Source organism: Mustelus asterias, unplaced genomic scaffold (assembly GCF_964213995.1).
Source record: "Mustelus asterias unplaced genomic scaffold, sMusAst1.hap1.1 HAP1_SCAFFOLD_389, whole genome shotgun sequence".
NCBI classification, from domain to species: Eukaryota; Metazoa; Chordata; class Chondrichthyes; order Carcharhiniformes; family Triakidae; genus Mustelus; species Mustelus asterias.
The window spans coordinates 209,810-234,259 of record NW_027590345.1 but is presented as its reverse complement, the minus strand read 5'-3'; the positions used below and the strand labels follow the sequence as shown (position 1 = coordinate 234,259).

General features: G+C 45.2%; 1 protein-coding gene across 1 annotated transcript in view; it reads left to right on the top strand.

The window, feature by feature from the left end:
* Positions 1 to 24,131, top strand: part of LOC144486547 (NACHT, LRR and PYD domains-containing protein 3-like) — a 78,951-nt gene extending 54,820 nt beyond the window's left edge. The window contains exons 10-13 of the mRNA XM_078204599.1: positions 4,330 to 4,416; positions 11,583 to 11,753; positions 17,001 to 17,168; positions 21,898 to 24,131. Of these exons, the coding sequence (XP_078060725.1) occupies positions 4,330 to 4,416; positions 11,583 to 11,753; positions 17,001 to 17,168; positions 21,898 to 22,036 (565 nt within the window). The 3' untranslated portion in view covers positions 22,037 to 24,131. The remainder of the gene's footprint in view (positions 1 to 4,329; positions 4,417 to 11,582; positions 11,754 to 17,000; positions 17,169 to 21,897) is intronic.
* The last annotated feature ends 319 nt before the right edge of the window (positions 24,132 to 24,450 follow it).

The window sequence follows — 24,450 nt, the reverse complement described above, 5'->3', positions numbered from 1 at the left end:
TGAATTTTAAATGATTATTGCTGTAAAGGCCTCCCTCCAAAATCTGAAAAAGGATCATTCCCTCTCCCAACAGAAACCATCTGATTCTGTACGATGCTATACAGAAATTAGTTTGTCTTGTTCGGTGCAGCTTACAGTTTGTGTTTAATTATGATCAGGATTATTTTACTGCGCTCTACCTGTGTTATGTATTACAGTCGGTGTGTGTTATATTGGGACAATGTCCCTTTATAAGTCACGTGATCACTGGTGACATCATCAGTTCGGGTTGCTTTCTGAATCCCTGCATTGCGCTGCCTCTACTGGCAGCCTCTGTGAACTCCGTCTTGCTTCCTGGATTAACTGGTTGTAACTGAAACTCAGTGCTTCTATCATTCATTGTGGGCCTCTGAGTAGAAGCAACCATTTCTTTAAACCTTCATAACTCTTACAACGTCGTAAACCTTAAATTAAAATGTAGGGACAGTTTAAATTGAAACCAAAAACCCGCAGGCAGGCAGCTTTGTTTAACATGAAGTGAAATTAAAGTTTTGGCCCTTTCTGAGCTCACAAGCACAGAAACACAAATTAAATTTAAACTCATGAATTACTGTGTAATGCCCACAAACACAAGTTATTACATAACAGTGAAGCCCAAGATGCTGTTTTCTTTATTAATTGCTACCTACACTTGTCCTGCTAACAGCAATGATCGATGCACATATGTGTTCAGTCCCTCTGATCCTGCAATCCGTTAACAATTCGACCGATTATTTTATATTGCTTCCTCATGTGCATGTTTCCTGAAAGTATCACCTCACCCGCCTCTGCATTTAACTTAAGCTGTCACCTGTCTGTACACTCCGCCATGGTCTGTTTTTCAGTCCCAAGCTCTTCTCACAGTTTACAATGCCTCAAACTTTGAAATTTCCCTCGAGACAGCAAACCATAGAAACCCTACAGTGCAGGAAGAGGCCATTCGGCCCATCGAGTCTGCACCGACCACAATCCTCACCCCAGGCCCTACCCCCATATCCCTACATATTTTACCCTCTAATCCCTCAAACCTACACATCTCAAGACACTAAGGAGCAATTTTAGCATGGCCAATCAACCTAACCCACACATCTTTAGGCTGGGAGGAAACCGGAGCACCCGGAGGAAACCCACACAGACATGAGGAGAATGTGCAAACTCCACACAGTGACCCAAGCCGGGAGTCGAACCCAGGCCCCTGGAGCTGTGAAGCAGCAGTGCTAACCACTGTGCTACCGTGCCGCCCAAACACCTAGATCATTCATATATATCAGGGAAAAGCAAGGATCCCAATACCAACTGCTAGGGTTCTCCATTACCGACATCCTCCAGCCTTAAAAATATCCATTACTCTTTGTTCATCCAATTTTGTATCCACGTTGCTACTTTCCCATTTATTTTATGAGCTTATGCCACAAGTCTGTTGTGTCACTGCATCAGATGATTTTTGAATATCCATGTACACCACATCAACAGCAGAACCATCACTGACCCTTTCTGTTGCTTCCTCCAAATCACAGCAATATAAAGCCAGTCGAAAATGGCATTTTTTTACCAACCAATGAATTTAGTTTCCTCCGTGTCACTATTAGATTCACCATTTCCCTTTTGAACTCAGCGTGGGCCGGCTCAGAGTAGCTGAATGATCAACTGACCCTCCAACCCTCAGCTAAGTTTAACACTACTGCTCCAGGCTGGAGCCGCAGACTTGACTCAATTGGATTGACCCACTCTTTTCGGTTGTGGTTACTGCCTCCTGGCCCTCTCTTCATCCACTCCAACAAACTGAGATAGCTGGGAATTGAACCCGTATCAACTGCTTGGAAAGCAACTATGCTCACTATTATATCACTACCATTACATTTCGGGACTCCTGTGGTGTAGGTGCACCCACAGAGCTGTGAGAAAGAGAGTTCCAGGATTTTGACCCAGTCACTGTGAAGGAACGATGATATATTTCCAAGTCAGGATGGTGTGTATCTTGGAAGGGAACTTCCAGGTGGTGATGTTTCCATTCATCTGCTGCCCTTGTCCTTCCAGGGATAGAAATCACAAGACTGGACAGTGCTGAGTAACGAGCCATGGTGAGTTGTTGCACTGCATCTTGTAGATGGTCCAACAACCATAACTAACTTTGTTTGTGCTGGTATTACTCCAATCGGCAGATAGTTTTCATGGAAAGAAATCATAGGAACCCTACAGTGCAGAAAGAGGCCACTCGGCCCATCGAGTCTGCACTGACCACAATCCCACCCAGACCCTACCTCCATATCCCTACATATTTTACCCACTAATCCCTCTAATCTACGCATCTTGAGACACTAAGGGGCAATTTTTTTAGCATAGCCAATCAAACGAACCCGCACATCTTTGGACTGTGGGAGGAAACCGGAGTACCCGGAGGAAACCCACGCAGACACGAGGAGAATGTGCAAATTACACAGAGACAGTGACCCGAGCCGGGAATCGAACCCAGGTCCTTGGAGCTGTTAAGCAGCGGTGCTAACCACTGTGCTACCGTGCTGCCCATTTCTCATTTCCATTGACTTCAGTTTTTCTCTGGCTCCTTTTTGCTACATGTAGCCATATGCTGCCTTGATGTCAAGGGCAGACACTCTCCCCTCTCATCCTGAGTTCAGCTCTGCTGTCCGTGTTTGCATCAAGGCTGTAATGAGGTAGGGGGCTGAGTGTCCCTGAGTAAACACAAGCTTCAAGTCAGATAGCAGGTCATTGCTAATTAAGTGTCACTTGTTAGTCTCGTTAGCCTTCCATTACTCTGCTGATGATCGAGAGTAGACTGATGGGGTGGGAAATGGACAGATTGGATTTGTTCTCTCCTTTTTGTTTACGGTCATATCTGGACAATTTCCCACTATTTTGGGTAAACATCAGTGTTGTCGCTTCACTGGAACAGCTTGGCGAGGAACAGAGCAACTTCTGGAGCAGTAATCTTCAGTACAGTTACTGGAATATTGTCAAGATCTGTGGTCTTTGCCGTATCCATTATCTTTAACTATTTCTTGACATCATGTGGAGTGAATGGAATGAGCTGATATCTGTGATGTTGGGGCCCTCTGGATGGTTCAGCCACTGAAGTTAGTTACTAATATTTGAGCCATACCTTTTGCACTGATGTGCTAGTCTCCTCCATCATGAGGATGGGATATTTGTGGAGCCTCCTCCTTCTGTTGTTTCATCGTCCACTATCATTCACAGCTAAATGTGGCAGGACTGCAGAACTTACATCTGAGCCGAGGAAACCAGAATTTCCTGAATGAGGAAACCTGCTGCTGGAAAATCTCCAGTCAAACCGTCAGTGATATGAAACAGGGTTTTTGGATAATCCTTTTCCTATGTGAGGATCTACCGGGAAGAGGGAACTCCCGGCAATTCCCGGAGATAGAACACTAGCCATACCTGCAGAAAATGTAGAGCCTGTTTACTGTGGAATGTAGCGGGAGACACCCCTCCCCTATAAACTAGTCAAACAGAAATATTTCAACTTTCTAATGGGAGAATAATCTTTCCTGGTTGTGTCAAATCTAGGGGATGGATCTTAAAGCAACAGTTAGCACAGTTTCACACTTTAACTCGCCCTGAGATACTATACAGATGATACAATGTCAATAGTTAAGAAGCACAGGGAATTCCGAGGGATCCACTCTCACAGCTTTATCATTTAACCCTCAGTAAAATGTACAATTCTCATAAAATCCTGGATTTATGTAACAGCAGAAATGATTTGAATTTCCGGAAACGTAGCAGGGTCAGTGAGATTTAGGAGGGTAATTCTGATGATCAGGACATGAGACCAGAATGTGGGACATGTTTAAAAATTACTTGCTTGTTCACAGGATGTGGGCATCACCTCCTCTAGGGACCATTAGCAGTGAGAAATAAATGCTGGTCGAGCCAGCGACACCCATATCCCAAGAACAATTAAACAAAATATACATTTTGAGAGGTGTAAAAGTGATTTCCCCCAGTAGGCAAACCAGTGAGAGTGAATTGTTCATCATTTTCCAATGCTGACGATTGCCTTTTCCATTCAACAGAAAGGGTTTGATATCTGATTTAATATTGTCACATTTATTAGTGCCAAAGCATACCGTACATAGGGAAGGAAAGGAAAGAGTCCAGAATGCAGTGTTACAGTCACAGGGTGTAGAGAAAGATCAACTTGGATGAGATATAATATCGTAACTTGAATCAGTTCACCACTGGTGCTAAGTTTCTGACACAAAAACAGATCCAGCTATTTTTCCTGCTGAACATTAATCTGAATTTAATGTGTTTCTCACTTCCTCCATTTAGTCTGGGTGACAATGAAGTGGGAGATTCAGGAGTGAAACTATTGTCTGCGGCTCTGAGGAATCCAGAATGTAAAATACAGAAACTGGAGTAAGTATCAGACTGTGTGAGATTGTGTTAATAATCAGTGGATGTCTGACACTGTAAATTATTATCAGTGTCAGTAATAGTGTCATTAATAATCATTCCTGTCAGTCTTCGTGTTAAACACCACGGATTCGCTCTGATTCCTGAAATCTTTCTCTCTATGATCTCCAGTTTGGAGAGTAACAGCCTCAGATATTCTCACCTCTGCTCTCAGTACAAACCAGTCAGTGATGTGTCTGAACCTGAGTTACAATAAACTGCGAGATTCAGGAGTGAAAGATTTAACTAATCATTTATGATTATTCTCAAATCCATTCATGAGAATAAAAAAGATGGACAAAACAATTAAATGTTTATAGAATTCCCAGATATGGCTGGTCACATGTTCAATTTAGTTTATTTTGTCATTCAGATTATAGATGTTTATGTCTGTCGGCTTCTCAGTTTGATTAAACATAGAAAACTGCTGTATATTGGTAAGGCAGATTACAAACTACATTGGATTCTGATGAGTTTTATCCCGAGGGATCCACTCTCAAATTTATGTTAAACGGAGCTTAAGGAGCATCTGAAAAGAGAATGCAGAGATGGAGGTGGGGAGGGTTATGAAGAGAATTCCAGAGCTCGCAGCCCAGCAGTTCAAGGCACAGCTCAGCTGGCAATGGCAATAATCACAGTGCAGAATAGTCTGAATGATGTCCCTATTAATAATGGACATTGTTTTTAAGAACACAAATAATGATACTAAATATACCATTGCTGTCAGTATTTGTTATTAAAAACACTGTCCGCTATTAGTAGACACAAAATAAGCTTGTGGGCAAAGATGAAGACCATGAAATAAAAGAGGCAAAGGCAGCCTGGTTATGAAGTTATCTGAGTGACAGGAAACAGGCAGGAGAGGTGAACTGTACCTTTTCATTTATAGGAAGCTGACAGTGGCTTTCCCCAGCAGCCAGTACTGTGTTACTACGACTAATTTTCTTTATATGTACGACCAAATGAGACTTGGGTTTATCTAAAGATGAGATGTGAAGCTCCAGCACACGACCACCAGACCACAGAGTGGACGCAGCATATGATAGACCGAGCTCAATCACACCAAAACCAATGGATCAGATCAGAGATCTGCTGTCTTGCCATATCCAGTCATAAATAGTGTTAGACATGCCACAAAATGTTGGACATGCCGGTTACATTAGGCGACAAGGTGGCACAGTGGTTAGCACTGCTGCCTCACAGCGCCAGGGACCAGGGTTCAATTCCGGCCTTGGGTGACTTTATGTGTAGAGTTTGCACGTTCTCCCAGTGTCTGTGTGGGTTTCCTCTGGGTACTCCAATTTTCTCCCACAGTCCAAAGATGTGCAGGTTCGGTTGATTGGCTATGCGAAGTTGTCCCTAGGTGTCTCAGGGTGTGTAGGTTACGGGGATTAGTGGGCCATATATGTGGAGTTACAGAGATAGGGCCTGGATATGATATTCTTTCAAAGAATTGGTGAAGACTCGATGGGCCAAAGGGCCTCCTTCTACACTGTGGGAATTCTATGATTCTATAAACATGCCACAAGAATTCCATCATTACTGATGAGGGAACCCAGAGCATCAGTGCCATCTTCAGCCAGAAGTGCTGAGTAGAATTATTAATCTCGGCCTCCTCCTGAGGTCCCCAACATTACAGATGACCATTTGATTCACTGCATGTGAGGTAAAGAAATGACTGAAGGCACTGTGTACTGCAAACTCTGTCAGCCTGGCTGTACCCCAGCAATGGTACTGAAGAATTGTGCTCCATAACTAACCATTCCCCAAGCCAAGCTGTTCCAGTACAGCTACAACACTGGATCTACCGGACAATGTGGAATAAAACAGGGCAAATCCAATCTGATGAATTGCTGCTCCATCAGTCTGCTCTTGATGGTCAGAAAAGTGTCATCCTTCCAGTGCCTCATGAACATCACTGCAGGAGTTCCTGAGGGTGATGTCCAAAGCCCAACCACCTTCAATTGCTTTATCAATGTCCTGCCTTCCATTATAATGTCAGAAATGAGGATGTTCACTAATGATTGCACAATGCTCAGTACTGTTCACAATTCCTCAGAGACTGAAGCAGTCCATGCCCATAAACAGCAAGACCTGAACAAAACAGAAAATGCTGGAAAAGCTCAGCATGTCTGACAGCTTCTGTGGAGAGAAACAGCTCACCCTTCGAATCTGGATGACTCTTCGACAGAGCTAGCGTCTGAAGGTCTGAAGAACGTTCAGGCTTAACCTGATAAATGGCAAGTAATGTTTCACTGCACAAATGCCAGGCAAGGACCATCTCCAACAGACGGGAATCTAACCATATTCCCTTTACATTGAATGGCAGCACCATCGCTGAATCCTCGACCATCAACATCCTGAGTGGTGGGGGCGCACTGGGACCATTGAACAGACACTGAACTGTAAACACTATGGCTCCAAGGGTAGATAACAGTCTGGGAATTCGGAGATGAGGAACTCGCCTCCTGTCTCCCAAATTTTTCCCACCATCTCCAAGGCACAAGTCAGCAGTGTGATGGAATCCGCTCATTTTGCTGGATTGTCTGCAGCTTCAAAAACACCGAAGAAGCTCATCCATGGAAAAGGAGCCCACTGGATCAGCTGGCCATTCACCAAACTAAACATTGGCTGTCTCTACCACTGACGCACAGTGGCAGTATTTTACCACATACAAGGTGGAATGTAGCAGCTCACCAAGGTTCCTGAGCCAGCATCATCCAAACAGGCACTATCCATCACCGAGATGGCCAAGGATATGAGAAGGATGGGACACCAACCAGCTTCAGATTTCTTTCCAAACCACTCACCATTCTGACTTGGAATATATTGCTTTTCCATCACTGATGCAGGATCATAATACCGGATGACCACGAGGATGGCCACTCAGTGTTGGCAGTGCAGCAGTCATCTCTGACTGACCGGAACCCTTCACAGAGAGACTGACATGTTCCTGAAGATTGATGCTGCTGTCTGGACATTCACCACTAACCTCGTGGAGTTGTATCAAATTAAGAGGGACATACATCGGTTCATAGAAAGGAACCTTTCTCCTTCATTTTAGGGGTCAATAGCCAGGGGCATATTTAAAGCGATAGGCAGGAGTTTCAGAGGAGAATTGATGATGGCACAGTGGTTAGCATTGCTGCCTCACAACGTTCGGGACCTTTGTTCAATTCCAGCCTCGGGTGACTGCCTGTGGAGTTTGCATGTTCCCCCCGTGTGTGCGGGTTTCTGTCAGGTAATCTGGTTTCCTCCCACAGCCCAAAAATGTGTAGGTTAGGTGGATCGATAATGCTAAATTGTCACTTAGTGTCCCAAAATGTGTAGTGTCGTTGGATTTGCCATGGTAAATGTCCAGGTCGGGATTCCATGGAAACGCTTTTTCACCCAGAGGGTGGTGGGAATCTGGATCTCACTGTCTGAAAGGGTGGTGGAGTCAGGAACACTCGCAACATTTAAGAAGCATTCAGACAAGCACTTGAAATGCCGCAGCAGACAAGGCTATGGAGCAAGTGCTGGAAATGGATTAAATAGATTGCTGCTTGATGGCTGACACACACGATGGGCCGAAGGGCCTCTTTCTGTGCTGAAAAACTCTATAAAGGCCCAGGGGTTGGAAGTTATGAACCAGAACCTGAATTTTCACTGATTCCTGTGATTTCTCTCTCTCTGATCCCAATGCAGTGGAATGTCAATCACATTGATTTTTGTGCCCTGGGTGTAGGGGAATAATGTGACGGTGACTCTGAGGACCCTTTCACATGCTGACAGGGGGACACACGTCACCCAGTCACACAGCCCTTGATTTGTGAGGAAGAGGAAAGAGTGAATGGATGCATTCGGGTGGATGGAGCTATTACAAGGGGGCATAACTATAGGGTTCATGGTGGGAGATACAGGAAGGATATCAGAGGTAGGTTCTTTACGCAGAGAGTGGTTGGGGTGTGGAATGGACTGCCTGCAGTGATAGTGGAGTCAGACACTTTAGGAACATTTAAGCGGTTATTGGATAGGCACATGGAGTACACCAGGATGATAGGGAGTGGGATAGCGTGATCTTGGTTTCAGATAAAGCTCGGCACAACATCGTGGGCCGAAGGGCCTGTTCGGTGCTGTACTGTTCTATGTTCTATACAATTGTTAAGATGCAGACCAGAAACTCCAAGGTGTTTTGTGAAGTTAGCCTGGACCCTTGGTTTTACATTTGATTTTGGCATTGATGAGCATGAGGTGTTTCACTCCAGGTATGAATCAAGTGACCCACTAGGATGCTTTTATCAAACACAGTTTATTTAAGAATGCAGTTAGAATATAAGAACAAGAATTAGCATAACCTTTACCAATTACAAGACTTAGACATGACACACTATAACTCTTAACAGCTAGCTATCTCTGTTGTTCCAATACAAAGCAATACCCACAGACATACACCCTTCTCCAACATTAGTTAGCACAAAAACAATTATGCTCACGTGATGCCGATTTCCAGCTTTTTAACACTTCCGGGCAGCCAACAAACAATTGTTTTCAGAGAAGGATGTCGCCTCCGAACAGCCCAACCACAGAGAGGTAACCCCAGTCTCTGACAGCTTTCAACACAGCAACACTTAAACAGCAAATACTCCAACTTCAGAGAGGGAAACAGCAGTGCTGTTTGTCTTAAGTTCAAGCAGCTTCTGAAAGAAGAATTGAAACTAGAATGTTCTGTGAAAAATAGCTGTCCCTCAGTCACATGACATAACCTGTCAATCACCCGCAATCAAGCTCTACTCTGCCATCCCAGGGGGAAACACTGAAACAACAGAACACTGCATTAGTTCAGATTAAAATCAACATGATGTCAATTATACTGCTTCAGTAACAATAAAGGAAACCGGCTACAGATAGCACAGTGCCGACAACATAACCTGCATAGAAACATGATTAAAATAGAAACTAGAAGCAGGAGTTGGCCATTCGGCCCTTCGAGCCTGATCCACCATTCATTTTGTTCATGGCTGATCATCGAATTCAATATCCTTCAATGTTCAGTATATTTCTTCAAGGCATAGTTTGTAACAAAATGTACATTCCAACACGTCCTTCAGCCGGTTCCATGTGACCGGTGATGGGCACCAAACTCTGTGTTGCCAGAGAGTCTCCTGTGTCCATCCATTCAACCGCACACTCTCAGCTCCACAACCAATGTCACAATCAGCGATTTCCCACACTATCTGCTGTTCTCCCAACTGCAGAGCTGCTAATTCTAGGTGTGAGGATTACAAAATCTGGACGCTATCACGATTTTTAGTTCATTTCCTGACGTTTCGTGCTCTCTTCTACAGGCACATAAAGTTCCATTGTTACTCTCCCATCAAAGACACAAGCCTATGCTGGTGAGAACCTGACTGACCATCATGTCTACATAGGGAAAGCCTCTTGCCTGTGACCATCCCATTCTCACAGTGCTGGAATTATCTGACTGACCAGAACCTGTTTGGGAGCAGATATCCACTCCATCTGACAAAGGAGCAGCACTCCGAAAGCTAATGGCATTTGCTACCAAATAAACGTGTTGGACATTGGCCTGGTGTTGTTAAAACCAGAACCTTGCAGAGAGAGGCTCACATGTCTCTGACATGTTGATGCTGCTCTCTGGGCATTGCCTGTGTCTGTGTGGGAATTACCTTTCGACCATTTCACTTTCATTCTCATTCGACCCCATATGCCTCAGGTTATATGCGATCAAATGCTTCACCACCTTGTCAGAACTTGGGAAGTTATTCATCCTTTTGCCTCACTGCAACCATATAACCCACGCCTGCTCAGGTCTCCAGCAATCTCCATCCCGATATACTTGGATTGATGTGGCAGATACTGTCCAGTCCTGAGAGAACAGAAATTTGCTCCAAACTCAGGTAGCCTTGGGGAAGAGTACCAAGTGTTGCCAAGTGCATCATTGAATTGAGTTTAACCTTTCTCCTCCCATTGCAGCCCTGTTTTCAGTAAGCAGGTCTTCCTCACTGGTCTCTCCAGAGCTGCTGCCTATCAAAGTGCTGCCCGTGCCAGCATTGCCTGAACCGGGACTTCCCCTGCAGCGAGTGGTTAAGGGCTGGAGTTCACTGTCTGGGAGTGTGGTGGAGACACGTTCAGTTGAACATTTCCAAAGGGAATTGGATTATTATCTGAAAAGGAAGGATGTGCAGAGTTACTGGGAATATTTGGGGGAATGACACTTAGTAAATTGCTCATTCAGAGATTCAGTGCGGACAGCATGGACCGAATGGTCTCCTTCTGCTCTGTAACAATTCTCTGATTCTACCTGAGAGAGATACCAATGGCCCTTTGTGGACACTGGCTAAATTACCGAACCCTGTTGACACTGCAACATCACCAGCTTCCAGTTAAAATCTCCATACATTTCCAACCATTATCTTCACAGAATTATTGCGGAACACCACGAGGCGAAATGTGTCTGCACCGGCTCACCAAACTAGGATTAGGAATTTGTATCATTCGACTGCCTTCTCCTCGTATCTTTGCACATTGTTTCATTCGATTGTTCATCGACTGCCCTCTGTGATGCCTCGAATCAGCCTGCCCCCACCACACTTCCAGACTGTACATTCCAGACCCGGACCACTGGCATCGTGAAAAAGGTTTCTCTCTCTTCATCTTCAACCCCACCACACACTCCATTCCTGAGCCACTGACCATCCCATGTCCCTCCCTGTGACTCAGGGTAAGGACATGGGAATCCTGTGCTCTTCCCTTTCACCATCATCCTTTTTCTCATTTAATCACTCCGGCCCTTCCATTTTGTTATTTCCTTGTCACCCGCCCATCCCCAGCTCCCTGTCACTTAAAACAATTTAATTCACTGCTACTCATAAGTTTTAATTTTAGCTAATTGAACTGAAACTAAATATGTTTCTCTCTTCACAGATGCTGCCTGTCCTGCTGAGATTTTCCACATATTTTATTCATATTTCAGATTTACAGCATCAATATAATTTTGCCTTCTGTATCAACTGAAGTTGTGTTTCTTGAATGTCCCGCGCTGTACATTATTATTGTTAATGATCTTATTCTTAAAAACACTATGGATTTTTGCCCTGATTCCTGTTATTTTTCTCTCTGATCTCCAGTCTCCATGATAATGATCTCTCAGATTCTTGTGCCGAGGACCTGGCCTCTGCTCTCAGTACAAACCGCTCACTGATAGATCTGAATCTGGGTTTCAATAAACTGGGAGATTCAGGAGTGAAACTGCTGTCTGTGGCTCTGAGGAATTCGGAATGTAAAATACAGGAACTGTGGTAAGTAGCAGACTGTGAGATTGTGTTTATAATAACTGAATATTCAATAATATAATTTCACCACTGGTATTTGTATAAAAAACACTGCCCATTACTATTGGCGTCAGTTATGAGTAAGGAAAACTGCTTTTCCTCTGACTCCTGTTGCTTCTCTCTCTGATCCCTGAACAATGGGATGTCAGTCCCACAAACCCTTGTGTTGAGGGAGTGGGGGAATAATGTTATGTTTCACCCTCTGAGGTTCTCTCCTCCTCCTCAGATGTGCACAGCTCTCCCGGGACACAGCATCCATTGAAGTGTGAAAAGGGGGAGAGTGAGTGGATGACAGTAAATGGAGGACAAGACATGGCGGTGGAGTCTCACTGTTAGTAACAGATGTCAGTACAGCAGCGAGAAGTGAACTTAGTTCAAGATGCAGAATCAGTTTGGATAGAGATAAGATTTAACAAAGTTTGGGAATCATTTATCGGCTCCGAACAACAGTCACAATCTCCAACACAATACACAGGAAAAATAATGGGGCCTTGTAAAAACATATTGCAATAACCACGGGTGACTTTAATCTACATATACAAAGAAGAACAAAGAACCGCACAGCACAGTAACAGGCCCTTCAGCTCACCAAGCCTGTGGCGCCTCCTAACGCTTATTCAGACCCAGAACCTACTGCCAATTTGCGGTTTCTATTCCTCTGTTTGTCTCTTGTTCATGTGTCTACCAAGATGCACCTTGGACATTGGAAACGTGCCTGCTTCTGCCACCTCCATTGGCAGTGCCTTCCAGGCACCCACCACCCTCTGGGTGAAAACTTACCCCACACACCACCCTCGAAACTTTGCTCCTCTCACCTTCAACCTGTGCCCTCTTGTAGTTGACCATTCCACCCTGGAGAAAAGTCTCTGACTATCCACCATATTGATGCTTCTCATAATTGTGGACACCTCCATCCGGTCACCCCTCAGCCTCCCTTTTTGTAGTGAAAGAATCTGTGTTTATACAACATCTCCTCATAACCTAACGTCCTTGACCAGGCAACATTCTGGTAAACCTTCCTTGCACCCTCTCCAAAGCATCCACATCATTCTGGGAGTGTCGCGAACAGAACTGCAAGCAATATTCAAATGTGGCCAACTGAAGTTTCATACAGCTGTAACATAACTTGACAACTTTTATACTCGATGCCCCGGTCGATGAAGACAAGCATGCTGTCTGCCTTCTTGACCACCTCATCCACCTGTGTTGCTACTTTCAGGGATCTGTAGACTTGTACACACAGATCCCTCTGGAGGTCAGTGCTCCTGTGGATTCTTCCATTTACTGTATAAATCGCTCAGATTGTCAAAAGTTGAATAGAAGATTCGTTCACAGAATCTATTCAAGCAATTCCTTGGAGAAGCATGTTCCAGTGCCAATCACACAACAAGCTGTTTTAGACATGGTGATGTGCAAATGTGTGGCGTTTCCAACAAAAATAGATTCCTTTTATTTGGAGAAGAGGAGCAGAAGTGTTCCAGCCGTTGCTAATTCAAGGACTGTATTAGATTAAGCGAAGACGTGGCACCGGGGTTGGCACTGCTGCCTCACAGCGTCAGATTCCCGGATTCATTCCAGGTTTGGGCGACTGTGGAGTTTTCACGTTCTCCCAGTGTCTGTGTGGGTTTCCTTCGGCTGCGCCTGTTTCCTCCCATAGTCCAAAAAAACTGTGTAGGTTAGGTGGATTGGCCATGCTAAATTGCCCGTTAGTGTCCAAGGTGTGTAGTTTAGGTGGATTAGCGGCGTAAATATGTGGGTTACGGGAAACCGGGCAACTGCAGATCTATTAGTCTGACATTAATGGTATGGAAATCCTATAGTAATCTGTAATGAAGGAAGAGATAACAGAACACTTAGAAATTAATGGCAGGATTAGACAGGGCTAACATGGATTCATGAAAGGCTGGCACGGTGACACATTGGTTAACATTGTTGCATCCCAGCCAGGGGCCCGGGTTCAATTCCAGCCTTGGGTGACTGTGTGGAGTTTCTACATTCTCCCCGTGTCTGCGTGTGTTTCCTCTGGGTGCTCCGGTTTCCTCCCACACTCCCAAAGATATGCATAGTAGATGGAGTGGCCATGGTAAAATGGCCCTTAGTGTCCCAACATGTGTAGCTTAGGTGGATTAGCCCGAGTAAATTTGTGAGGTTATGGGGAGCGGACCTTGGTAAGTTACTCTGTCAGAGTGTCTCGATGGGCCGAATGACGATTCCTATACTAGGGATTCTATAGTTGCATGATTCACAAACAAGAGGTTATGAAAGAAAATTGGAGCACATGAGATTGGGAGGAATATACCAGCATGGATTCAGAACGGGTTAGTGGACAGAAACAGGGAGTTGGAATAAATGGGTTATTTTTGGGTTGACAGCCTCTAACTAGTGGAGTACGGCAGGGATCAGTGTTTGGGTCTCAGCTATTCAGAATCTACATGAATGACATGGATGTGGGGATCAAATATAATATTTCCAAATTTGCGAATAATGGAAAACTAGGTGAAAATCTGAATTGTGAGGAGGATGCAAAGATGTTTCAAGGGGATGTGGAGAGGCTCAGGGAGGCTCCACAACTGGAGTAATGTGTACAGTGTTGAGCTCTTTACTTAAAAAAGGATAGAATTGTATTGGAACCAGTTCAGAGAAAGTTCACTCGGCTGATTCCTGGGATGGAGAGGTTTATTTTACGAGGGAAATTTGAGCAGATTGGAGCAATATCTATGAAAGTTCAGAAGATTAAAAGGTGATCGCATTGAGGGGATGAGACAGGGTGGTTGCTGAGAGGCTGTTTCTTCTTGTAAGAGAGACCAGAGCAAGGGGACAGCTTTTAAAATGTAATTGTCAGTCCCTTAAGACTGAGATGAGGAGAAATTTATTTTTTAGATGGTGGCTGGTCAGTGGAATTCTCTTCCCTGGAGACTAGTGGCGGCAGAGTCATTGAATATATTCAAGGCTGAGTTAAGAATGATTTTGGATTGAGAAGCGAATCAAGGGTTACGGGGAAAAGAGTTGAGACTATAATTAGATCAGCTGTGATGGAGTATGCTCGAGGGGCTGAATGACCTTCTGCTGCTCCGAGGTATTTTGTTCTTATCCCAATACGTCCTTCAGACTGCTCTCTGTGACCAGTGAAGGATAAACAAGCTCTATGCTTTGTCCTCACCAGACGCTCTCCTGTGCCCATTCATTAGGCCACCCACTCAACCCATCTCACCAGCAGTAATTACCCAGTCTGCCCCCAGGCCTTCCTGATCCAGCACTTCATCTTCCATTGGCGTAAGGATGGCAAGACCTGGATGTCTCCACTCTTCTTCACTCATTCCCTGATGATGTTTGCTCTCTTTCCAAACACAGAAATTGTTACTCATCAAACACATGCAGTAGCCCAGGGTTGTCCAACGTGTGGACCAAGGGGCGAATGTGACCCTCGAAGCCCCTCAATGCGGCCCCCGGAGCGAGTTTCCAGAATCTCAGTCACACAGTTCAGTTTGAATGGAAGAATCTGCATGGATCTGCTCCTCCAATCACATCCCGTTTCTTTCCCATGTTTGCTGCTGATAGGTTTTCGAGCCAATCTGCAGCAAATGTGGGAGAGAAACAATTAGTGATTGATGAGGATTAAACACTAATAATCATCTTTAATTATTACTCATTATTGTGCTCAGCAAGTTTTTCTTTTCATTTCTCAGTTCAGTTTTTCATTGAAATTTCTGCTGTGCCAAACTGTATCATTCTGAAATTTACTCATCGGCCCCTTGAGTGAGAAAAACATTGCCATGTGTTTGCCCAGTGAATATGTTGGTCAGCCCTGCTCTAGCCTATGCTGGTGCCAGCCTAACGGACATGTCTCTGACAGTCAATGCTGCTGCCTTTGCATTGTAAGAGTTTTAACACCAGGTTAAAGTCCAACAGGTTTATTTGGTAGCAAATACCATTAGCTTTCGGAGCGCTGCTCCTTCGTCAGATGGAGTGGAAATCTGCTCTCAAACAGGACACAGAGACACAAAATCAAGTTACAGAATACTGATTAGAATGCGAATCCCTACAGCCAACCAGGTCTTCAAGAGACAGATAATGTGAGAGAAGGCAGCATTAAGCACAGGTTACAGAGATGTGTATTGTCTCCAGACAGCACGGCCAGTGAGATTCTGCAAGTCCTTTGCATTGCCAGTGTCTGCGTGGAGATGTTCTTTCCACAATTTCCCCCTCATCCTTATTCACATATCAGGCTGTGCTGCACTCACCGTGACAGAACACATCAGGACATTGATCCTTTTCCACTCTCTAACCACGGGTCTGAAACCTGCTCACCTCCCAGCAATCTCCATCCAGACTGGCTTGTACCGATGGGATAATCTCCTCCCATCCTGAGGGAACAGGACCTCCCTCTGAGCCTGAGCAGCCGGGTGGAGCCCCTCCAGGGAGGGGAAGGGGTCGGGGGGCAAGCCTTGTTCTGCTTTCTGACATTTCAGCCCCTCATTCAATAAGCAGAGCTCCCTCGCTGCTCCCTCCAGAGCTGCAGTGTTTGAACGTCCTGTTGGCTGCCTTTGGAGATGGTGCCAGCATTGCCTGAACCGGGACTGCCCCCTGCCCAGGCTGTCTCAGTGGGCAGCTCCCCCTGCCTGCCAGCCGTTAATTGTCCGCCTCTGACAATATCACCTTCATAACTCTGCCTATCCTGCCCACACGGACACACCACCCATTTCCAATCCCCATGCTGGGACTTCAGAGCTTCTGGTAAAATCACAGCCATTATCTTCAACCTCACCACAAACTGCATTCCCAAACCACTGACCATCCCATGTCCCTCCTGAGCCACTCCGAGTAAGGACATGGGGATCCTGTGATTTATGGTCCTGTCCCATCATCATTTTTATCATTTAATCACTCCTGTATTTCCAGTTTGTCCTTTCTTTGTTTCTTCCCCAGCCACCCACCGCTGTCACTTCAAACCTGTCAATTCACTGCCCGTTCCCAGTTCCAATGGAAGCTCAAACTTTACCCCTGTTTCTCTCTTCACAAATACTTAGCTAACCTGCTGAGCATTTCCAGTTTATTTATATTTCATTTTCAGCATTGAGTATTTCCTCATTCTACAGAAATGCAAGTTGTGTTTTTGGAATGTCTGATACAATACATTATTATTGTTATTAACAGTATTATTTAAAACACTGGGGATTGAGCCTGATTCCTGTTATTCCTCTCTCTGGTCTCCAGTCTGCATAAGAACACTCTCACAGATTCTTGTGCTGAGGATCTCGCCTCCGCTCTCAGTACAAACCAGACACTGAGGATTCTGAACCTGGAATCAAACTCCTTCACAGATCAATCTGTCCCTGCTCTCCGCCGCCTCATACTGACCTGCAGGAGTCTGGAGTGGATCTGGTGAGTGTTTTTGTTCATTTTTAGTGTAACAATTAAAATATAAATGGATTTAAAATATAAATGGGCCTGAATCTTCCAAGCAGCGGCAGTGGTAAGCAGATTGGCGCTATGTGTGAAAATCCTCCCAACCTGAAACTGCTGCATATTTCTCCCAGAATCTTCAGCACTGCGACCCCAGGGAGCTCCATCAGAGTAGAGTCAGGGAAGAGAGAGCACAAACCCTATTTACAGCACAGTGACCCCGGGGAGCTCCATCAGAGCAGAGTCAGGGAAGAGAGAGCACAAACCCTATTTACAGCAGTGACCCCGGCGATCTCCATCAGAGCAGAGTGGACTCACGGTAGAGCGAGCACACCTTATTTACAGCACAGTGACCCCGGGGAGCTCCATCAGAGCAGAGTGGAGTCAGGGTAGAGCGAGCACACCTTATTTACAGCACAGTGACCCCGGGGAGCTCCATCAGAGCAGAGTCGGGGAAGAGAGAGCACGCACCCTATTTACAGCAGTGACCCCGGCGATCTCCATCAGAGCAGAGTGGACTCACGGTAGAGCGAGCACACCTTATTTACAGCACAGTGACCCCGGGGAGCTCCATCAGAGCAGAGTGGAGTCACGGTAGAGCGAGCACACCTTATTTACAGCACAGTGACCCCGGGGAGCTCCATCAGAGCAGAGTGGAGTCACGGTAGAGCGAGCACACCCTACTACAGCACAGTGACCCCGGGGAGCTCCATCAGAGCAGAGTGGACTCACGGTAGAGCGAGCACACCTTATTTACAGCACAGTGACCCCGGGGAGCTCCATCAGAGCAGAGTGGAGTCACGGTAGAGCGGGCACACCCTATTTACAGCACAGTGACCCTGGGGAGCTCCATAAGTGTTAGTTGATTGTGGGAGTGAATGGGTTGGTGTGTCGCTGGATGAATGGTTCATCAGGGAGCTGAGGAGAGGTTCAAGGATTAGTTCTGGGTGTCGGGAGGGTGGTCGAGTTGTATTGTGTTGGATTGGAGGGTTAATCAGCAGTTTGGATGGTGGCTGGGAGTTGGTAATGTTGTTGGGTGTCTAGTTAGATTTGGTTGCGTGGTCGGGGGTTGGGATTGGTTTATAGCTTTGGAGAGTAGTGGGTTGGGGTTGCTTCTTGAGTAATCAGTTTAAGTCAGAGATATAGTCAAGAATGTATTCAAGAGGCGGCTGCATATAGCACTTGGGGCGAACAGGATCAGAGATTATGGGGAGAAAGCAGGATTCGGCTTTTGAGTTGGACGATCAGCCATGATTGTGATGGATGGTGAAGTAGGCTTAAAGGGCCAAATGGCCTCCTCCTGCTCCTATCTTCCATGTTTCTATGTCAGGTCAGGGGAGGGTGGGACGGATGAGGCCAAGTTGGGAGGTTTAGTCAGAGTTGTTCAAGTGCTGGAGCGGAGGTAGAGATGATTTACGGGAGTGATAGCCTGTCAGGGGGAGATACCAGCAGTAGCCAGGCCTGTGACACCACAGCTGGTTCTGCTGTGGGACAGGGTCGGGCAAAGAGCAAGCGACATAAATAGGAAAAGGGATGAGATCCTGAAATGTGAATATAGAGAGTTAGGCAGAAGGCTAACGTGTAGGACCTCGAAGGTAGTAATTTCAGGACTACTATTGGTACCACGTGCTAGTGAGAGTAGGAATAGGAGGATTAGACAGATGAATGACTGGCTTGAGAGCTGGTGCAGGGGGCAGGGATTTAGATTTTTGGATCATTGGGATCTTTTCTGGGGAAGGGCTGATCTGTTCAAGAGGGATGGGTTACATTTGAACTGGAGGGGGACTAACATCCTGGCGAGGAGATTTGCTCGAGCAGCTCGGGAGCGTTTAAACTAGTTTGGCAGAGGGGTGGGATCCAAAGCAGGAGGGAGACAGAAGAGAAGTTTGAGGACAGCACGGAAGTTAAAGAGAGCACGTAAATTAGTAAAGGCAGTGTCAGTAATCCTAGTACCAGACACATCAGACAGAAGCAAAGCAGACAGCAAGGGAAGTCCAGATTAAACTGCATTTATTTCAATGCAAGAGGCCTGATGGGTAAGGCAGATGAACTCAGTGCATTGATGGGTACGTGGGACTGGGATATTATAGCAATTACTGAAACATGGCTAAGGGAGGGACAGGACTGGCAGCTCAATGTTCCAGGGTACAGATGCTATAGGAAAGATAGAACAGGAGGTAACAGAGGAGAGAGAGTTGCACTTTTGATTAGGGAAAGCATCACGGCCGTACTGAGAAGGGAAATATCCAAGGGTTCGGCCACTGAGTCTATATGGGTAGAACTGAGAAATAAGAAGGGGGAAATCACTTTGATAGGATTGTACTATAGGCCCCCAAATAGTCAGCGGGAAATTGAGGAGCAAATTTGTAAGGAGTTTGCAGATAGCTCCAAGAAAAATAGGGTTGTAATAGTCGGAGATTTTAATTTTCCCAACATTGACTGGGACAGCCATAGTATTAGAGGGTTGGATGGAGAGAAATTAGTTGAGTGTCTTCAGGAGGAATTTCTCATTCAATATGTGGATGGCCCGACTAGAGAGGGGGCAAAACTTGACCTCCTCTTGGGAAATAAGGAAGGGCAGGTGACAGAAGTGTGAGTGAGGGATCACTTTGGGACCAGTGACCATAATTCTATTAGTTTTAAGATAGCTATGGAGAATGATAGGTCTGTCCCAAAAGTTAATATTCTAAATTGGGGCAAGGGCAATTTTGATGGTATCAGGCAGGAACTTTCAAAAGCTAACTGGGGGTGTCTGTGGGAAGGAAAAGGGACGTCTGGTAAGTGGCACGCTTTCAAAAGTGTGTTAACCAGGGTTCAGGGTAAACACATTCCTCTTAGAGTGAAGGGCAAGGCTGGCAGAAGTCGGGAACCCTGGATGACTCGGGATATTGAGGCCCTGCTCAAGAGGAATAAAGAGGCACATGACGTGCATAGGCAGGTGGGATCAAGTGAATCTCTTGAAGAGTATAGGGGGTGTAGGAGTAGAGTTCAGAGAGAAATCAGGAGGGCAAAAAGGGGACACAAGATTGTTTTGGCAGATAAGGCAAAGGAGAATCCAAACAGCTTCTACAAATACATAAAGGGCAAAAGAGTAACAAGGGAGAGAGTAGGGGCTCTTTAGGATCAACAAGGCAATCTATGTGTGGATCCACAAGAGATGGGTGAGATCCTAAATGAATATTTCTCATCAGTATTTACTGTTGAGAAAAGCATGGATGTTAGGGAACTTAGGGAAATAAATATTGATGTCTTGAGGAGTGTACATATTACAGAGGAGGTGGTGCTGGAAGTTTCAAAGCGCATCAAAGTCGATAAATCCCCGAGACCTGATGAGGTGTATCCCAGGACGTTGTGGGAGGCTAGGGAGGAAATTGCGGGTCCCCTAGCCGAGATATTTAAATCATCGATAGTCACGGTTGAACTGCCTGAAGATTGGAGAGTGGCAAATGTTGTGCCTTTGTTTAAAAAGGGCTGCAGGGAAAAGCCTCGAAACTAAAGGCCAGTGAGCCTCACATCTGTGGTGGGTAAATTGTTGGAAGGCATTTTGAGGGACAGGATCTACAGGCATTTAGAGATGCAAGAACTGATTCGGGACTGTCAGCGTGGCTTTGTGAGTGGAAAATCATGTTCACAAATCTGATTGAGTTTTTTGAAGGGGTAACCAAGAAGGTAGATGAGGGCAGTGCAGTTGATGTGTCCATGGACACTGATTAGATGCTCTGACTGTGACTGTTAATGTATGAAATGAGAGGGGAGAGATACAAAATGGTGCACTTGGAATACTGTGTGTGCAATTCTGGTCACCCTATTATAGAAAGGATATTATTAAACTAGAAAGAGTGCAGAAAAGATTTACTAGGATGCTATTGGGACTTGATGGGTTGAGTTACAAGGAGAGGCTAATAGATTGGGAGTTTTTTCCTTGGAGCGTAGGAGGCTGAGGGGTGACCTTTTCAGGTCTATAAAATAATGAGGGGCTTAGATCAGCTAGTTGGTTGATATCTTTTCCCAAAGGTGGGGGAGTCTAAAACTAGAGGGCATAGGTTTAAGTTGAGAGGGGAGAGATACAAAAGTGTCCAGAGGGACAATTCTTTCACACACAGGGTGGTGAGTGTCTGGAACAAGCTGCCAGAGGCAGTAGTAGAGGCGGGCACAATTTTATCTTTCAAAAAGCATTTAGACAGTTACATGGGCACTATGGGTCCAGAGGGATATGGGCCAAATGCGGGTAATTGGGAATAGTTTCAGGGTTTTTTTAAAAACGGGTGGCATGGACAAGTTGGGCCTGTTTCCATGCTGTAAACCTCTGTGACTCTATGAGTGGGTCTAGTCAGATTGTGGGAGGTGGAGTATGGGGATCAGTGGAAGTGATTGGGGGACTCGCTCGTGCTATTCAGGTATTAGCCCAGGTGGTGAGCTATCTAACATTACCTGAGTAACTATCCAGGTAAACTTTGTGGATCTGTCCCAAGTATCTGACTCTAACTGCAGCAGGGGAGTTCCCCAGTAGTAGTTAATACCTCTGGGACAATTCCCAGGTAGATCAGTGCGTCAGGACATCCACAGGGTCCCGATGCTCATCTTCGGATGTGTGTCTGGTCTCTGGCGATCCAGAGACCAGAAGATTTGTCCCATTAACTCCAGTCTCCTGTTATTTACTCTGTTGTTCAATCTGTTTATTTCCTGTTTCATCTTTAATCTGTTTCAGGCTGTTTGGTAATCAGTTCAGTCCAAATGGAGAGAGACAGCTGGAGTCGCTGCGGGAATCCAGACGGGGACTGAGAGTGACAGTGTGGACATTTCAATCTATAAACATTGCTGCTCCACCGGTTACAGTGAAATCCTGAATTGTGAAGATCTTCGACAGCTCCTTCCAAACCCTTCATTCCTGCCCCTCTCCCTCCCTATTCCATCAGCCCCTCCAGCCTGGCAGTGATTTCCCTGCTTACCTGGTTTCCCAGCTGGAAAACTGTTGTAGTTTTAGTCTCCACATTGAAGGAAAGATTGCTGCAAACCATTGTTTAAGCAGCAATGTGTTGTCAGTGTTCTCAGCAACAGAGTATTCAACCTCCTTTCAAAATGGAGCAGCAGAGATCATTCTCCAGAGAGAGAACAGTGTGTGTGTGATTCTGACAGTACCCAGCAGAGGGCAGATTGGTCAATCTTGTCAGAGTTTCCTCTCTGTCTCTGTGAATGAATTAAAGACTCCACCAGCCTCTCCTCAAAATCTCTTTCACTATCTGGTGATTAAAGTGACACAATGCCGCCATCTGCTGGTGGCACCCAGCTACCGCAGGGGCTGTTCTTCGTGAGCCTCAGACAAGTTCAGTCAGTCCCATGTCTGCATCTGGGACCCGGTTTCTGCAGCGTGAATATTGAACAATATTGACAGGGATTGGAGTTTGCAGCAGGAACCCCGGCTGGTGAATTAACCCTTTTATCACCAGACACTGTACATGAACCCTGTTCCCTCATTCCCTATGGGAGATATTGTCTGGAGGTTGTAGTTGGGGATGATCTCAGACTGTAATGTGTACATTTGGTGCAGTTATCAGACACTAATCCCATTCAGAATGGGAGTGGGTAAACTCTGCTGCACTCTGTAACTCCTCTGTCAGACATTGTCAGTTTTAATCTTACACAGTGGATCAGTTTTTTTTTAATGTTTCCAAGATAATTCTCTCAATCTCACAGACTGATTCTTTGAAAATTGGAAATACAAACATTTTGAGACACAATTACAACCTTTAATCACATTTTGTCCGTGTTCGAAAAGAAAATAATTTCCAAACAAACTATTCCCCTTTTGCAGCTCTTGCTTTCCAATTCCACAGGTTTCGGTGAGACAGAGAGCAGCTCAGTTGGAATCCAAATGCTCTCATTCCACTCTCGCCCCCCTCCCGTTTACCCTGCCAATTATCAACCTCAACAAAAGTTCCCACATATTTATCTGGGACAGTTTCAGTGTTGAAGCAGGGTGACCATTCCTTAACCCACAACACATTCACACGGTAAATGTTGCTTCAATTATTTCTGGAACTGTTCACATCTCAAATGCACAGGTTGATTAACGTGATTCCGTTCCAAAGATGGAATGCGTTTCTGTTTTATAATCTCAATCTCTCAGAGGCACTGACATCCCCACGTAAAAACACACAATCACAAGCATAATCTCACACAGACACTCGCACAGAGACACAATCATGGAAACTGTCTCACACGGACATACACATACACACATCTGCACATCCTACACACATCCCTCCAGATGCACACACTGACACCCACGCACTCATTCACACACTGACAAACTTATACATATGCTCACAGGAACAGAAAAACACACCCTCTCGAACACTCACATATAAATCCACATACTGACACACAGAGAGACTTAGAGAGAAAAACACAGAATCTCTGTTAAATACACACAACACGCAGCCATACACCCACAGAAACACATCACAAACCCATGCATTACAGCGGTTAATGAATTCTCAGCACCCCATCACCAAATGAAATTGAAGTTGGACGACAGTGATAACATTTCCTCTGAAACCGACATCCCTAGAATGAAAGCAACACAGGAACACTGGCGCAGCATTGCACAGGATCGGAGCCTCGGAAATGCAGTTTGCTCTTTCCTTGTTCCTTCCATCTCACTGAGCAGATGCAGAGCGAGAGCATCGAAAGCGAGAATTCACAATTTCACTCTGTCCCCGCACACTCACCTCAGCTTTATTTAATTTCTGAATGTATGATTTATTTTGGATTACCCCAAAGATCTCAGGACAGATGCATGATGTCAGATATTACCATTATTTATCAAACTGTTTATTTTACCATGACAGATGTTGCTGCTCTGTAATTGTAATGGATATTCCTAATTTTATCATCTGTATAGCTGTAGTTATTTACAATTAAATACATACTGGTTATTTAGTTAAATGCTAATTGTGAATCATTGGAATGCTGAAACTAATACGTACACAAGCTAATAAAGAGCGGGGGACTAGTGCAAAGATTGTAGCTAACAGTGAGCGTGAAACTGAAAAGACCATAAGATACAGGAGCAGAATTCAGCTATTCTGCTCATCGAGTCTACTCCACCATTTAATCACAGCTGATAAGTTTCCAAACCCATTCTCCCGCCTTTCCCCCATAACATTTGATCCCCTGACCAATCAAGAAAGTGACTACCTCTGTCTTAAATGCATTGAATGAGAGAGAGAGAGAGCGAGGGGGAGGGTAGGTGAAGAGC